The sequence below is a fragment of the Haliotis cracherodii genome, unplaced genomic scaffold (genome assembly GCF_022045235.1).
Source record: "Haliotis cracherodii isolate W230 unplaced genomic scaffold, xgHalCrac1.p SCAF_10, whole genome shotgun sequence".
NCBI classification, from domain to species: Eukaryota; Metazoa; Mollusca; class Gastropoda; order Lepetellida; family Haliotidae; genus Haliotis; species Haliotis cracherodii.
The window spans coordinates 56,437,188-56,454,734 of record NW_027266265.1 but is presented as its reverse complement, the minus strand read 5'-3'; the positions used below and the strand labels follow the sequence as shown (position 1 = coordinate 56,454,734).

The following is a 17,547-nucleotide window of genomic DNA, read 5'->3' as shown; positions in this document are numbered from 1 at the left end:
AGAGACAGAAATAAGGCATCACAGAGACAGAAATAAGGCATCACAGGGGCAGAGATAAGGCATCACAGAGGCAGAGATAAGGCATCACAGAGGCAGAGATAAGGCATCACAGAGGCAGAGATAAGGCATCACAGAGGCAGAGATAAGGCATCACAGAGATAAGGCATCATAGAGACAGAGATACAGAGACTGAGATAAGGCATCACAGAGACAGAGATAACGCATCACAGGGACAGAGATAAGGCATCACAAGGACAGAGATAAGGCATCACAGAGACAGAGATAAGGCATCACAGAGACAGAGATATGGCATCACAGGGACAGAGATATGGCATCACAGGGACAGAGATAAGGCATCACAGAGACAGAAATAAAGCACCACAGAGACAGAGATAAGGCATCACAGAGACAGAGATAAGGCATCACAGCCACAGAGATAAGGCGTCACAGAGACAGAAATAAGGCATCTCAGGGACAGAGATAAGGCATCACAGGGACAGAGATAAGGCATCACAGAGACAGAGATAAGGCATCACAGAGATAGAAATAAGGAGTCACAGAGGCAGAGATAAGGCGTCACAGATGGATCTTTCCGTGTTTGACAAAGAATGCAAAAATCTTCCACCACACTGTCAATCCGTGGCCAGCAATACCTTTGCTTAATTATTTCCAGTGTCTTTGCAGATCTCAAGTGACCACCAGTTACAGTGCTGTGTACATTTTGTGAAACCTTTTTCAAGACAATCAACTTTCTATTCTCTCCCTTGTCTGAGTACACACACAACACATCATTCTGAATCTCTTGGTGATTTCTATTTCCAGAGATGTTTAACGCGTAATGAAGCTTCCTCCAGTTCTGCACGTCATAGATGTCTCTCCTCACAACAACAGTCTTAGCTAAAGACACCCTTCACATCGTCTTCTTTGTAGATTTTGTCTTTCCTCTTCTTGTTCTCAATTCCAAATTGTTTAAAACAATGCAGACTTTTAATTGTGACAGGAGATATGTACCTATCAAACAAGTCCTTGCATATAAGTATTTTCTGCACAACCTCAAAATTGCAAAGTTTGATCCATACTTGTATAGTACCACAGATGTCCAGAGGTTTACCATTAGCAGACGCAGCAATTTCATGAAATCTATCCAATACACACTTTTGATCTGATGATAATGGTGATGTGCTCATAGACTGGTTCGAACATCAGCAACTGCTCAATCTAAACAACCCCAGCATTATCATTATGGATAACAGACGGGAACCAGATACTTGGACCGATGCGCATGTTGTCAATCACTGGATTGTCTGGTCCAGACACCATTATTTACAGACCGCCGACATATAGCTTGAATATTGCGGAGCGCGGCGTCAAACAACAAACAAGCAAGCAAGGTTGACCAATTGTTGGCATCCCGTCTCAGTGCCCGGAGTTGGAACCACATCACAGTTTTAAGGTAGCGAATTTATGGATGTCAACTTCTTTATTATGAGGAACACAACGTTTTGGAGTATATGCTTACTCCTTCATCAGGTGAATGAAAGCCACGAGGCAAAGAGGATATATATGTAAGGTAAGGACAACAAAATTAGAAACAAAAGGTGGAAAATAACAAAGGGCAGAAACAAGGGAAGACAACTGATGATTGGCGCTGATGGTGATTAGCAATGGACATCCATAAATTCTCTTCCTCATGTGTATCACTTTTAAAAGCCTTTCGATGACCGAATTACAGTTTTAGATAAATAAAATGCAATCAAATACAGGACCGCAATATCAGGTGAACACATTTCAGATATTCAGGTGAACTTTCGTGTCCTGGGTCCCACTATGGCCATGATACAGTTGCCCTCGAAACACACCTCCGACAATTCTGTTATTATTCTGTTGATCAATGATTTGTAACAGAGTCAAAATGTTTCTATTGAGATTCGGTAGACGCTCATTGCATTGTGTTTGGACTACGATTAGTCGTCACCAATGTAGTACTATTTAATGTAAGCAGTCGTGAGGAAGTTACTATTTTTAGATGCTTGAGTGGTGTGTAAAATTCCGGTCCGGTATATCACGGACGGTGATAGTGTGTTATATAAACATGTGGACTATTCTTTGTTGTGAGGCACTGTGTAGACTTTTCCAGTAGGTAGGTAGGTAGGCTGCACGAGAACCCAACTCGTTGCCGTTACAGCTTGAGAGGCACTGTGACGTACTTATATACTTTTTTATGGAAATTGTGTGAATGGTGGGTGCTACCAGAAGGGCAGGACGTCGTTCCCTTTTCCCGAACACCTTCGCGAGTTCGCGAATATAAAATATATTTAAGAGAATATTTTATCCGTCAACTTTAGGAAAATAGTTTCATCTCGTAGCAGTTGGCGTATATGACTCTGAACATTTTAAACATGAATGATAAAACATCCTCAGTCTCAATATTTTAAAATACCGCGCGAGTTTACAATAAAATAAACCCTGTGTATATTCAAGAGAAATAGATAGCGTACCTTTAAATTTAACCCAAGTTACTGCGTTGAAAAGTTTCAGTCATCTGTCGGCGTATGGGATTTCATGTATTTTAGAATATTTAAAATATCCTATCGAGAGCGACAGTCGTCTTTGGTGCAGACATCATGAGGGTAAAGAAGAATATGACTGAGATGTATCGAGACAGAAATGTGTATGTCTTTGATGGTGTGAAGTATTTAAAAACACAAAGATGCCTGGGGCTCTCATGTGCTTTCAGCAACAAAACAAAAGCAATGATTAAAAGCCGTCTTTTAATCAGCTAATGTCGTGAAAGAGCCCTCCGAACGCCTACAGAAGCATTATTGGACCTGTATATAGGGTTGCGAGATGTACAGGGGGGAGGGGGGTATTTAAAAACAGAAACTGTGCCAAAATAGGCTTTATAAAATATATATATATACATAGATATTCAAGAAAAACCAGTCAGTCGCTGTGATAACTTACGTGACCACGTCGTTTCAAATTGTTTATTGGTCATAATAGTTTCGTTTATTTCAGGCGTTAGTAGAAATTACAATTAGGGTACAACTCACGTAGTCGTTTCAAATTGACCGCGCTCGTTAGAGCGTGCGACCTGGTTGGATGAATGCAGGGTGTGTGTTGAAAGTACAAGTACCACCATAGAGACGGGTTGTGTCAACACGATATACGCCGGGTAATGTAAGAAAAAAAAATGTACGTCTAGCTGGATCAAATTCATCTTATACGGTCTACAAGTTGTACACCATGAACGTTAGACAACCTGTATAGAAAAAAAAATATAGACAAAATAGATAAGACTACGCAATCAGCAACCTAGCAGTTTACATTTAGCGCGCAACAACGAGCTAATGTATAGCAGAGAGACTAAGCGACCGACCGCCCATAACAATGTCAACATACACTACCCCGCCCTTACAATTAATGTTAACATAACAGCCTCGCCTGAAGCTTCCCATTCAAAAATTGTGTGACCAGTGTCCCGTATTTATGATTTGTTAGGGAACATGTGTTGTACATTTGTTTTTTTAAAAGGGAGTTATTTCAGAGAGGATATATATGGGTATTCCCCCTCATTAAACCTTTCTTTCGTTGGTGTCTATTAAACGTATCTGGTATTTAATACATTTGAATGATGTAGGAAAGTATGTGCGTGTAGATGTTGTACCTATATCCGAACACGAATGTATGACACCTTTCAATAGATCAATTACGGTTCTAACCACTACACGCAACATGACTATGAGCGTGGTTTAGCAGTTCAAATTTATAAACACATCGTAAATGACAGATTTCTGATGAATGAACTCGCCCGCCACACATGTCTATAGGGTTATGTTCGCCCGAACTGTAAACAGTGACACATTGATAACAGGAAGGGTGTGTGGAATGCACTCGTCCTTGTAAGGGTAAAATACGCGTTTAAACTCACCATTTAAATGATGACATTACTTTTTAGATGTATTGGTATCAGTGAGTGAGTGAATTTAGTTTTACGCCACACTCGGCATTATTCCAGCTCTAGGACGGTGGTCTGTCAATAAACGAGCTTGGACCAGACAATCCAATGATCAACAGCATGAGCAGCGATCTGTGCAACTAGGAACCGATGGCACGTGTCATCCGAGTCGGCGAGACTGACCAACCGATCCCGTCAGTCGCCGATAAGCATGGGTTACTGAAGGTCGATTCTATAACCCAGACCTTCACGGGTGTAGTATGACGAAGACTATATACTAATATGATCGCTTTTTTAACATACTCACAAGTGTGCTGTGAAGAAAAGAGTGTCTTCCAAGATTCCCTGCACGTGTAAGACAGTATAAACTCTACAGTAGTGTAGCCCGACAAACAGTTTTACTCTCGCCAGCAAACGTATTGGACGTGAACAACATGAAGAAAGCATCAGAGATTAGACTTGACCCTAGAGATATATTTAGGAAGACTACGTTGAGAAAATCACAACAGAGAAAGAAACCACAAGCAGCCAAGAAGTCGACGCTGAAGACAAAGAAGAGACAGGTAATACCTAAAATGAAAACGATGACAACCAAACAGGGATCGAAGACAACACCCCAACCCGTGAAAATACAACATGTGTCGTAGGTGAAGGCTGTGGTGGAACGGGCACTTGCTGCCTTGAAGCGTCAACAGAGTCAAGGGTATAAAAGAAAGCTTCATACCCTCTAATCGCACACCGTATTGGATCACCACGGGGGGGTTGCCACCTGTCCGGACTGTGAAAAAATGTTTTCAAGGAGAGATGTCATGTTACGACACAGGAGAAATAAACATAGCATACCGCCCCCGTTACAAGCCCACCCGTCGCCGCAAGTCCACCGACCATTACAAGCCCACCCGCTTACTATAAATATGAAACTGTTTGTCAGGCTACACTACTGTAGAGTTTATACTGTCTTACACGTGCAGGGAATCTTGGAAGACACTCTTTTCTTCACAGCACACTTGTGAGTATGTTAAAAAAGCGATCATATTAGTATATAGTCTTCGTCATACTACACCCGTGAAGGTCTGGGTTATAGAATCGACCTTCAGTAACCCATGCTTATCGGCGACTGACGGGATCGGTTGGTCAGTCTCGCCGACTCGGATGACACGTGCCATCGGTTCCTAGTTGCACAGATCGCTGCTCATGCTGTTGATCATTGGATTGTCTGGTCCAAGCTCGTTTATTGACAGACCACCGTCCTAGAGCTGGAATAATGCCGAGTGTGGCGTAAAACTAAATTCACTCACTCACTGATACCAATACATCTAAAAAGTAATGTCATCATTTAAATGGTGAGTTTAAACGCGTATTTTACCCTTACAAGGACGAGTGCATTCCACACACCCTTCCTGTTATCAATGTGTCACTGTTTACAGTTCGGGCGAACATAACCCTATAGACACTAACCACGCTCATAGTCATGTTGCGTGTAGTGGTTAGAACCGTAATTGATCTATTGAAAGGTGTCATACATTCGTGTTCGGATATAGGTACAACATCTACACGCACATACTTTCCTACATCATTCAAATGTATTAAATACCAGATACGTTTAATAGACACCAACGAAAGAAAGGTTTAATGAGGGGGAATACCCATATATATCCTCTCTGAAATAAATCCCTTTTAAAATAACAAATGTACAACACATCTTCCCTAACATATCATAAATACGGGACACTGGTCACACAATTTCTGAATGGGAAGCTTCAGGCGAGGCTGGTATGTTGACATTAATTGTAAGGCCGGGGTATGTTGACATTGTTATGGGCGGTCGGTCGCTTAGTCTCTCTGCTATACATTAGCTATGAATAAACCTGCTTCGACATATATTTACAATAAAACATTTTCCTTGTCAAACAATTTTCCATGATAAACTTTGTTCTCTCTTCGAATTAAGGGTGAGTATTGTAAACATGAAAATGTCCTATAGATTGCTTCCATCACTTTCCCAACAAACCTAGCTTCGTGCTGTCACACTGCTACATGTACTCATCAGTTTCCTATTGAACATAGACATGGTTCTAACTATCTATTGTCAAAATAGCACGTTCTGAAGTAAAACTGTGCACATCGTGTTACACGGTTAAAACTGAAACCGCACGGTTTATTTGTCATCGCGTTAAATGGAAACGCTAGCATTGAAACATCAACTATGCAAGTCGGGACAGGGTTGAATAAGTGAACGCCCTCTATACAAATGGTTCACAATAGTACGCAACGCGGGGTGATTCGAAATCCGGCTGCCTTCAGCGTTATAGTCAATGCAGGGTGACGTGACTACCTCGTTGTTGCGCGCTAAACGTAAACGACACCGCTAGCTATGATTGCGTAGTCTTATCTATTTTGTCTATAATTTTTTTCTATACAGGTTGTCTAACGTTCATAGTGTACAACGTGTAGACCGTACAAGATGAATTTGATCCAGCTAGACGTACATTTTTTTTCCTTACATTATCCGGCGTATATCGTGTTGACACAACCCGTCTCTATGGTGGTACTTGTACTTTCAACACACACCCTGCATTCATCAAACCAGATCGCACGCTCTAGCGAGCGCGGTCAATTTGAAACAACTACGTAAGTTGTACACTAATTGTAATTTCTACTAACGCCTGAAATAAACGAAACTATTATGACCAATAAACAATTTGAAACGACGAGGTCACGTAAGTTATCAAGCGCGCTCAATTCAAACTGGGCTGCTTGTCTAATCAGGACAGCACGCCATACGCATAGCTCTATTGAATACCCTTTACTTTTGTTTACTTACGAATTCTTTTCTGTCTTATAAACACACACCTTTCATTCCCCGCCCTTTCCCGACGCGCTGTTGATGCATGAGTCATCCTATCCGATTACGTGACTTGGATCAGCCAATCACCTTCGCATCCGCCTGGATCAACCGGATCAACCAAAAGGAGCTCCTGCCTACTGTTACTATACTACTGCTAGGCTATGTCTTTGAACACAGTACAATGCTCGAGTGAAAAACACATACGTGTAGTAGCGAATGTCCACTAAAACCCAACTCCTTGCAGATACAGCTAGAGTGGCACTGTATAAAGAGCATTTTCACAATATCCAGTTGGACCGCACATGGTCGGAGCTACCTAATCGCCATAGGTATTGTCTCTTGAATGTCAACGAGGTCAGTTGTTGAATAACTGATAACTGTTATATACCGCAAACCACGTATGGCAATGCATGTCACAATTCTATAAAAGCATTTGTTGAATAGATTTGCATTGCACAATTTACGGTTTTTTTCTGACCGTTAACGCTTATATTTAGTTTATATTTTTGAATGTATTTATAAATCCTGTATTGCGAAGACACACGTATATCCGCACACTCCCATCTACGCAAACTCCATATGGATCCTCAGCCCCATCTTGTAATGTTAAAATGTCCCTAACAAACTGACCCGTTTCAGTCAGATGTAGAACTCTGCGCTGCAAGTTGTCTGTAACCAGGATGTCGCCTGTGCTGGTACTCGTTATACCGCACGGCCACCCCATGGCCGCGTCTCCTGTAGGTCTGTAGTTGAACACGACATCTCCCCCGGGACTCAGACACATCACCGAGTTGGATTCACCATCAGACACCAGGATGTTCCCTGTCCTCGTGGTACATAGGAAAGTGGGATACTTTAAAATGTCCCGACCATTGTGCAGTGGACTGATTGACGTCAGCACGTTTCCTGTCATGTCCAGGATATCAATACAGGGAGGAGACCGGGCACCTACTGCTAGTGTTGATGGTGTCAGAGCAGTTATCCCCATGTACTGTTTGCTAGTTGTGATTGTGGACAGAAGCACCAGGTCAGGGTTGACGTCTACTGTTACAATCTGCTTTGTGTCCGGCACTGTTACAGCCACACGTGTTTGTGTCAGAACTGTCAGACCCCATGGGCCACTGTGAAGATCTAACACCCCGTGATGTGGCAAGCTCTTCGTTGTAAAGAAGGACTTCACGCTGTTGTTGTCGTAGTCTGTGACGACAACTGTGTCCTCGCTGTTCACCACCAGCACTGCCACATCGGTAGGTCCTGCTGCACTCTCGCTGTCTGATAATCTGACGTCCATGGAGTCGTGTAATTCGTGAGTGGTATTCAGGCCCAACACATCCTCATACATGACATCTAGGACGCCAAGGAGGCTGTTGTGTTGTGATCTGTCTTGTCTGAAAATGACCTTGACTATTCTTCCCCTCTCCTTCAGGTCTGCGTCTCGGACAGCCTCACATCCCTGATACATCTCATACACATCCATGTCACACTCCGACTGTAGAGCCTGGTCTATCAGCTCAGCCTGTTGTTGGTACATCTGTACTGACATCTCACCTGACTTTATGTCTGCTTTCAGTTGTCCAAGGTGTTTGTCTGACATCTCTTTCAGTTCATCCAGAAGTTTCCGTTCCTTTAGTTTTATTTGCTGTATTAATTCAACACTGGCGGTCTTGATGTCTGCTTCTGTTTGGGAATACCGAACTGTTTCTTTATTCACTTTTACTTTTTGCTTTGGTAGCTGTGAGTTTGTCTCATTTTGACGATTTTGCAACCCTCTTTTCTTCTTGCTCAGTTCCCTTTTCATGGCTGGTATTTCGGACTCGATCGAGACAATTGAGGCGCATCTTCTGTGATAGAAAGTGCAACATTTATGACAAATTGCAATGTTACAATCTTTACAGAACGCTTCAAGATATTCGTTCTGATGTTCGTGACATATTACCTTTCGTTGTCTCGTGACCTTGACCTCTCCTGACAGGTTATGCAACTCATGATTGCGGGAAGCTGGATTACGTTTGTGCATCCTTGCACACCGCTCACACATTGCATCATCACAGACAGAACACCAAACAACAGTCTGAGTTGTCTCCCCTTCCTCTCTACAATAACCGCAATTAGTGGAATCTGAAACATTGTAGAACAAGACATGCTTTGTGTTTTGGTTTGTTGTTTAACACACTCAGCAATATTCCAGCTATATGACGGCGGTCTGTAAATAATCGAGTGTGGACCAGACAATCCAGTCATTAAGATCATAAGCATCGATCCATCCAATTGGGATCGATGACATGCATCAACCAAGTCAGCGAGCCTGATCACCTGATCCGTATGTCGTCTTTTACGACAAGCATAATCACCTTTTACTGCAAGACCTATTAATTCTACTCCTGAATGTTCACGGGTTACATGCTTGGTGATTGTTGATTCTGGAATGATTCTGGACTTTCAGTAAATAGAAAAACACTTTGCAGAGTTACAGGTTTTGTTAAATATTTGATTTAATTTGGACTTGAATGTCTTTGCATCAAATACTCAGTAACATCCGTAACTCTAGATATGCATACTGTTTTTCGTCATTGCAAAATACAAAAAGATATCTGCAGTATCTCTCTGAATGAACCCTTACCATTGTGTTGTGCTGAACATGCTTAAGCTGTGCCCCTATCATAATGTTAGATGATGTCATGAAGGTGTATCCATCCATAAACAACCGTGGTAACAAAGGCCTTCAGCAACCCATGTAGCTTGTCGTAAGACGCGACTAACGTGATCGGGTGGTCAGGATCACTGACTTTGTTGATGCATATCATCGTATCTAATTACACTCCCATCACAATCAAAACAGTGAAACCATTTGACACTCCCACCACAATCAAAACAGTGAAACCATTTGACACTCCCACCACAATCAAAACAGTGAAACCATTTGACACTCCCACCACAATCAAAACAGTGAAACCATTTGACACTCCCACCACAATCAAAACAGTGAAACCATTTGACACTCCCACCACAATCAAAACAGTGAAACCATTTGACACTCCCACCACAATCAAAACAGTGAAACCATTTGACACTCCCACCACAATCAAAACAGTGAAACCATTTGACGCTCCCATAACAGTCAAAACAGTGAAACCATTTGACACTCCCACCACAACCAAAACAGTGAAACCATTGACACTACCACCACAACCAAAACAGTGAAACCATTTGACACTCCCACCACAATCAAAACAGTGAAACCATTTGACGCTCCCACCACAATCAAAACAGTGAAACCATTTGACACTCCCACCACAAAAGAGGGCAACAACTGTCCCATCAGATGGAAAGGTTATTACCTCCGTGTTCTGGGATGTTGAGGGTCATCATCGGGACTATCTTTCAAAAGACCAGACAATAAACAGAGCATAACGTGCTGCGCGTTTGAGGCAATTACGGGATGAAATTATGACTAAGAGACGTGGAACGCAGAGGAAGGGTGTGTTCTTCAACCACGATACTGCGCCTGTGCACAAATCAGTCTTTGAACTCCTTCAGCGTCCACCTTACTGTCCTGATCTGGCTCTGAGACCTCCATCTGAATGAAGCTCCAGCTGGAGCACATTTCGACTCCAACGATGACATCATAGCTCCTCATGACAGCCAAGAGACTTCTACGAAACTAGGATAAAATACCCTTCATGTGGAAAGGGATTATCTTGAAAATGTTCCCAACATTTCTTTCCTCTCTGACGTGAAGCAGGTTTATCGTTAGAAGTGCGAGTATGGTTTTACGCCGCTTTTAGCAATATTCCAGCAATGTCACGGCGAGGCACCAGAAATGGGTTTCACACATTTTACCCATGTCGGGAATCGAACCCGGGTCCTCGGCGTGATGAGCGAACGCTTTAACCACTAGGCTACCCGACCGCCCTCGTTAGAAGTAGGTAGATGTGGCAACAAAAGGGGGCATAACTCGTCAGATAAATTATGTAACTCTCTTAGCAAAGTATGAATTTGTTATATTTATTAGCAGTATATATTTTATAATGATGAGAAAACAATAAATGAAATGAAAAAGCAATAAACGGACGGTTAAAAACCGTAAGAAGCAATGATTACAATAGTTACAATGCGAATAGTAATACTTAAATCCTTATTATTCATCATCACATACATTCAGATCTTATAGACTGTGTTACAAAAAGAAACGTATTTGTGTTCCGTTTCTACCTCGGTTCGGTCAAATGGGCTTTTCTGTTATACGTGAGTGAGGTATACTTGAACATCGAATCTACTGTTCAGAAAACTACTGGTCAAAGCGGCGTGAAAACCCAACTCACTACTACCACTGCTACTAGTGCTGCTGCTGTTACTACTACTACGGCGACGACGACGACTGTTACTACCGCTGCTGCTACTACTACTACTACTACGACTGCTACCACTATTGCTGCTGCTACTACAACTCCTACTACTGCTGCTACTGCTACGACTGCTACTACTACTGCTGCTGCTACTCCTACTACTACTGCTGCTGCTTCTACTACTGCTACGACTGCTACTGCAGCTGCTGGTTCTACTACTACTACGACTACTGCTGCTACTGCTGCTACTACTACTACTCCTACTACTACTGCTGCTACCACTACTACTACTACTACGACTGCTACTAATACTGCTGCTACTACTACTACGACTGCTACTACAGCTGCTACTACTACTGCTGCTGCTGCTGCTACTACTACGACTGCTACTACATCTGCTACTTCTACTACTACTACTGCTGCTGCTGCTTCTACTACTACGACTGCTACTACTACTGCTGCTGCTACTACTGCTACTCATACTGCTGCTGCTGCTACTACTACTACTGCTGCTGCTACTACTGCTGCTACAACTACTACTGATACGGCTGCTACTACAGCTGCTGCTATTACTACTACTAGAGAAAGAACCTACACAGATGTTGTTCTGATTTCGCTGAGCTGTGTGACACGTTCATTTTATAACTGGGATTGAGAAAAAATATACTTGTAGTTAAAAGCATGCATACGCAGTGAACACTCCAGAACATTTCTGGAATTAAACCCAATTTGACACACACTGATTAATTTTACAATTATGTACTAAACGTATATATAGACGATGATTGCATATTTTTGTGCAATGCCTTACATGGCACATACATTTTGTTTTAGTATTGGCTGTATATAATCTACCTGTAGAATCCGGACCAAATGAGTCCAAGAGTCCCTGGATGACAAAGCTATGTTTGACGTCATCCGCCCACTCCTCCACTGGTCTCTCAGGAGCAGACACTTTCGTCATCTTGTTGCAGAATGGACAGAGGAGGGACTTGGCTCTGATGGCTTCTGGTCTGGTCTTGGTGTAGTTGACGACACATTTCCGACAGAAGGTGTGATTGCACACAAGTGTACAGGGCTTGTCAAACATCTCGTGACATTTGGCACATGTCAGACAATTTTCTATTCCCTTTTGTGAGGTCGCCATCTGAAATGTGATACATTATATTGTATATTATGCCTTTACATGCAGTATGGCCATTCAACAGCTTCTCTCTTGTAAATCAACCGTGGCGTATCTATCGGGGGGAGCGGGGTGAAATGGAGTTTAACAATGCGATGAAGACTATTTTACTGATATTGCTGGGTGCATCCACGTGTGTGTGTGGCTTCGTGTACTAGTCCAGACTTACATGCCCAAGTGCTAGCCCACTGAGAAACCATGCGCAGGTTAACATAGATACCCCACTCAGACACAGCATACGGACTCTGAGCCGTCCATATCCCCTTTAGGCAAAGCACAACGGAAGTAAACTATAGGACTATAGGAATTACATTATGATGTGTGTCGTGACTGTGAGATCGGTTTGTGTGACGACGAAGCCTTGTGTTCATGAAGAAATTAAACATTAGACATTACTCCTTTTATAGAAAACCACTTCAGTTTTTTCTCTAGAGTGTAGGGTAGCCACGTTTTAATTATGAGTACCCGCAGTATAGCATTCCTCCCTTCGACGTGTGACATTTATGTTAAGATCACGTGATCTAAGTCACGTGAGCTCATGTCGTGGCGCGTTCGTCGTAAACCTCTACATTGCGACATGAAACCACGAGGGCTGTGCTACGTAGCTGCAATGTCGCATCGATTATCCTAGAGTGAGTTAGTGAATATGGTTTTACGCCGCTTTTACAATATTCAAGCAATATCACGGCGGGGGACACCAGAAATGGGCTTACCACATTGTACCCATGTCGGGAATCGACCCGGGTCTTCGGCGTGACGAGCGAACGCTTTAACCACTAGGCTACCCGACCGCCCCGATTATCCTAGATAATACATGCTTATGAACATCGAATCGACTCCTCCACTGCACCCTTAATGACATTCTATATGAGTCAGGTTGCAGTTCATTGTCACAGGTCACACCTGATCGCGCTGATGACGTCAGTGGGGAATACCCTGCCATTGAATGCGGTTAAAGATAGCACCTCATTCACGGTATCGTATGTTTGGGTTGCAGTGCAGAACACAAAATTGACATGAAATTATGTCAATTTGCATTCATCTGTCGGTGAAACACCCTACATAGAGGGTATTCATAGAGCTATTGTACCAGGAGTACAGTGTATGAAGCCCATTCCTGGTGTCCCCCGCCGTGATATTGCTGGAATATTGCTCTAAGCTCCATAATACTACCCGCAGAAATATCATTGTCGTGCCAACAGACATCAAACAAGCGAAGCTTCGTTGTCACGCATTACAAATAGCCGTATAGTACACATATTCATAAACTCCCACTGACCTCTGTATGTGATGAAATGTTTCCACAAACAACCAGCGTGAATATTCTCACTATCACACAGGTGGGGCAGCATACCCGTCTTCTTTATAGACTACCGTACACCTTGGCTGTAGCGGGTACCTGATCTATGTAGCCAAATCCCTTGGGCTTACTCAGCCGTGAACAGGAATGTTGCAGCTTTGTTGATCCTATTGGAGTTGAAACCAATATGCTGTATTGTTATGCTACAGTGTAGGGGCAAGGATAGGATGTCGTCCTGTAAGATCAAACCATAGAGGAGTAATCTGTCTACCAGAAAGGAATAAATAAAGTCATTGATCCCTAAAAACACATTATGAGGCACAGAGATAACTCTTTCCATAAGCATAAGTCTGCGCTAAACGTTCATACTACGATTCCTTTAGCATGTGTTTATGAATCACTCAAATAGTTAGGATACCAGGTGATGATGAGGGTGAAAGTATCCTACCCAATGTCAGGTCAAGCAGGAGCCATTGTCTCTGTGGAATATAGTTATGTTGTTAGGGCAGGCAGTAAACATTGTCTCTGTGGAATATAGTTATGTTGTTAGGGCAGGCAGTAAACATTGTCTCTGTGGAATATAGTTATGTTGTTAGGGCAAGCAGTAAACATTGTTTCTGTGGAATATAGTTATGTTGTTAGGGCAAGCATGAGCCATTGTCTCTGTGGAATATAGTTATGTTGTTAGGGCAAGCAGGAGCCATTGTCTCTGTGGAATATAGTTATGTTGTTAGGGCAAGCATGAGTCATTGTCTCTGTGGAATATAGTTATGTTGTTAGGGCAAGCAGGAGCCATTGTCTCTGTGGAATATAGTTATGTTGTTAGGGCAAGCAGTAAACATTGTCTCTGTGGAACATAGTAATGTTGTTAGGGCAAGTAGTAAACATTGTCTCTGTGGAATATAGTTATGTTGTTAGGGCAAGCATGAGCCATTGTCTCTGTGGAATATAGTTATGTTGTTAGGGCAAGCATGAGCCATTGTCTCTGTGGAATATAGTTATGTTGTTAGGGCAAGCATGAGTCACTGTCTCTGTGGAATATAGTTATGTTGTTAGGGCAAGCAGGAGCCATTGTCTCTGTGGAATATAGTTATGTTGTTAGGGCAAGCAGTAAACATTGTCTCTGTGGAACATAGTAATGTTGTTAGGGCAAGTAGTAAACATTGTCTCTGTGGAATATAGTTATGTTGTTAGGGCAAGCATGAGCCACTGTCTCTGTGGAATATAGTTATGTTGTTAGGGCAAGCATGAGCCATTGTCTCTGTGGAATATAGTTATGTTGTTAGGGCAAGCATGAGTCACTGTCTCTGTGGAATATAGTTATGTTGTTAGGGCAAGCAGTAAAAATTGTCTCTGTGGAATATAGTTATGTTGTTAGGGCAAGCAGTAAAAATTGTCTCTGTGGAACATAGTAATGTTGTTAGGGCAAGCAGTAAACATTGTCTCTGTGGAATATAGTTATGTTGTTAGGGCAAGCAGGAACCATTGTCTCTGTGGAATATAGTTATGTTGTTAGGGCAAGCAGTAAGTATTGTTACTTTGCAATACAGCTATGTTGTTATATCAAGCAGTAAACACAGTGGACTGTAGGTTCGTTTCTATATCAAACAGAAAACATTGTTACTGTCAGGCAGTTAATATTATTCAGTTATATCTTTTACAGATTTACTAAGTAACATATTCGCCTTTGAAGAATTGAAATTCACAATACATTAACTCAGAAAGTGTACCCTCTACAATGACGTACCACTATCATGTCACATGGTGAAGACATCCGTACTGCAGTTTCCCCACTGTTGTAAGTTCATATACTATAGTCTTGTATTACCGAGTCGGGGTTATCTATCTTCTTATATTACCCATACATGTTTAACTATCTTCTTATATTACCCATACATGTTTAACTATCTTCTTATATTACCCATACATGTTTAACTATCTTCTTATATAACCAATACACGTTTAACTATCTTCTTATATTACCCATACATGTTTAACTATCTTCTTATATTACCCATACATGTTTAACCATCTTCTTATATTACCCATACATGTTTAACTATCTTCTTATATTACCCATACATGTTTACCTATCTTCTTATATTACCTTCTATATTTCTCTGTCTCTGTGATGCCTTATCTCTCTGTGTGTGATGCGTTATCTCATCTATGTGATGCGTTATCTCCATCTCTGTGATGCCTCATCTCTGCTTCTGTGGTGCCTTTTCTCTGTGTCTGTGGTGCCTTTTCTCTGTGTCTGTGATGCCTTATCTCCATCTCTGTGATGCCTTATCTCTGTCTCTGTGATGCCTTATCACTGCCTCCGTGATGCCTTATTTCTGTCTCTGTGATGCCTTATCTCTGCCTCTGTGATGCCTTATTTCTGTCTCTGTGATGCCTTATCTCTGTCTCTGTGATGCCTTATCTCTGCCTCTGTGATTGTTATCCCCATCTCTGTAATGCCTTATCTCTGTGTCTGTGATGCCTTATCTCCATCTCTGTGATAACTTATCTCTCTCTCTCTCTGTGATACCTTATCTCTGTCTTTGTGATGCCTTATCTCCATCTCTGTGATAACTTATATCTCTCTCTCTCTCTCTCTCTCTCTCTCTCTCTCTCTCTCTCTGTGATGCCTTGTCTCTCTCTCTCTGATGCCTTATCTCTGTCTCTGTGATGCCCTATATCAATCTCTGTGGTGCCTTATCTCTGTCTCTGTGATGCCTTATCTCTGTCTCTGTGATGCCTTATCTCTGTCTCTTTGATGCCTTATCTCGGTGTCTCTGATGCCTTATCTCCATCTCTGTGATGCCTTATCTCCATCTCTGTGATGCCTTATCTCTGTCTGTGATGCCTTATCTCAATCTCTGTGATGCCTTATCTCTGTGATGCCTTGTCTCCGTCTCTGTGATGCCTTATCTCTGTCTCTGTAATGCCTTATCCTTGCCTCTTTGATGGTTATCCCCATCTCTGTAATGCCTTATCTCTGTGTCTGTGATGCCTTATCCCCATCTCTGTGATGCCTTATCTCTATCTCTGTGACGTTTTATCTCCTTCTCTGTGATGCCTTATCTCAATCTCTGTGATGCCTTATCTCTGTGATGCCTTGTCTCCGTCTCTGTGATGCCTTATCTCTGTCTCTGTAATGCCTTATCCTTGCCTCTTTGATGGTTATCCCCATCTCTGTAATGCCTTATCTCTGTGTCTGTGATGCCTTATCCCCATCTCTGTGATGCCTTATCTCTATCTCTGTGACGTTTTATCTCCTTCTCTGTGATACCTTATCTCTGTCTCTGTGATGCCTCTGTGATAACAGTTTATTTCTGGTTGATGTAGCCGTCAAAAATCGGTTACGGAGGTGACGTCACACGTGATGGACCTGGCCGAGGGCGATCAGCGGTGGTATCCGTTTGCTGTAGACGCGTCTGTAAATCATAAACAGTCCGTCGACTACAACCCATCTTCCTTGCGACTTCAGCTACGGACGTTCCCGTCTGCAACATGCCGATGGCACGTTCACGTTGCACATTTGAAAGGCGTGGCATGACAAATGGCCGTAAAGACATTTGTTTTCGTGTGTTTTTCTTTTTTGGTTAATGACTGCTAACAAGTATGGCTGAAAACACGTGCGGTATTATGGCCACGTGATCAGTTGCACGTGAAAAACCACTTTTGCCACTATAGTGCTGTGCACATGATTTTGATCGATTCACCTGCACACAGACGGGTGTTATCTGAAGACAATACGTGGCCATTACTGTTTAGATACACAATAAGGGCCCACAATGATAACTGGTCAAAATGTTAAAATTCTATGATTGTGAAGTTTTTAATTTGGTTCAGTATATATAATTGTGCATAGACATGGTAAGTTGATAAAATCAAGAGTTTGGGGACACAATCGTGAGGTTGGAT

The 17,547-nt window shown here is 42.2% G+C and overlaps 1 protein-coding gene across 1 annotated transcript; it reads right to left on the bottom strand.

Moving 5' to 3' along the window:
• Positions 1–7,299: 7,299 nt before the first annotated feature.
• On the bottom strand, positions 7,300–12,299 carry LOC139452734 (protein wech-like). Its single transcript, XM_071234316.1, has 2 exons — positions 12,008–12,299; positions 7,300–8,924 (listed from the first exon to the last, which is right to left on the bottom strand). The coding sequence occupies exons 1-2, from the start codon at positions 12,297–12,299 to the stop codon at positions 7,300–7,302; spliced, it is 1,917 nt and encodes a 638-aa protein (XP_071090417.1).
• Between the last annotated feature and the right edge of the window lie 5,248 nt (positions 12,300–17,547).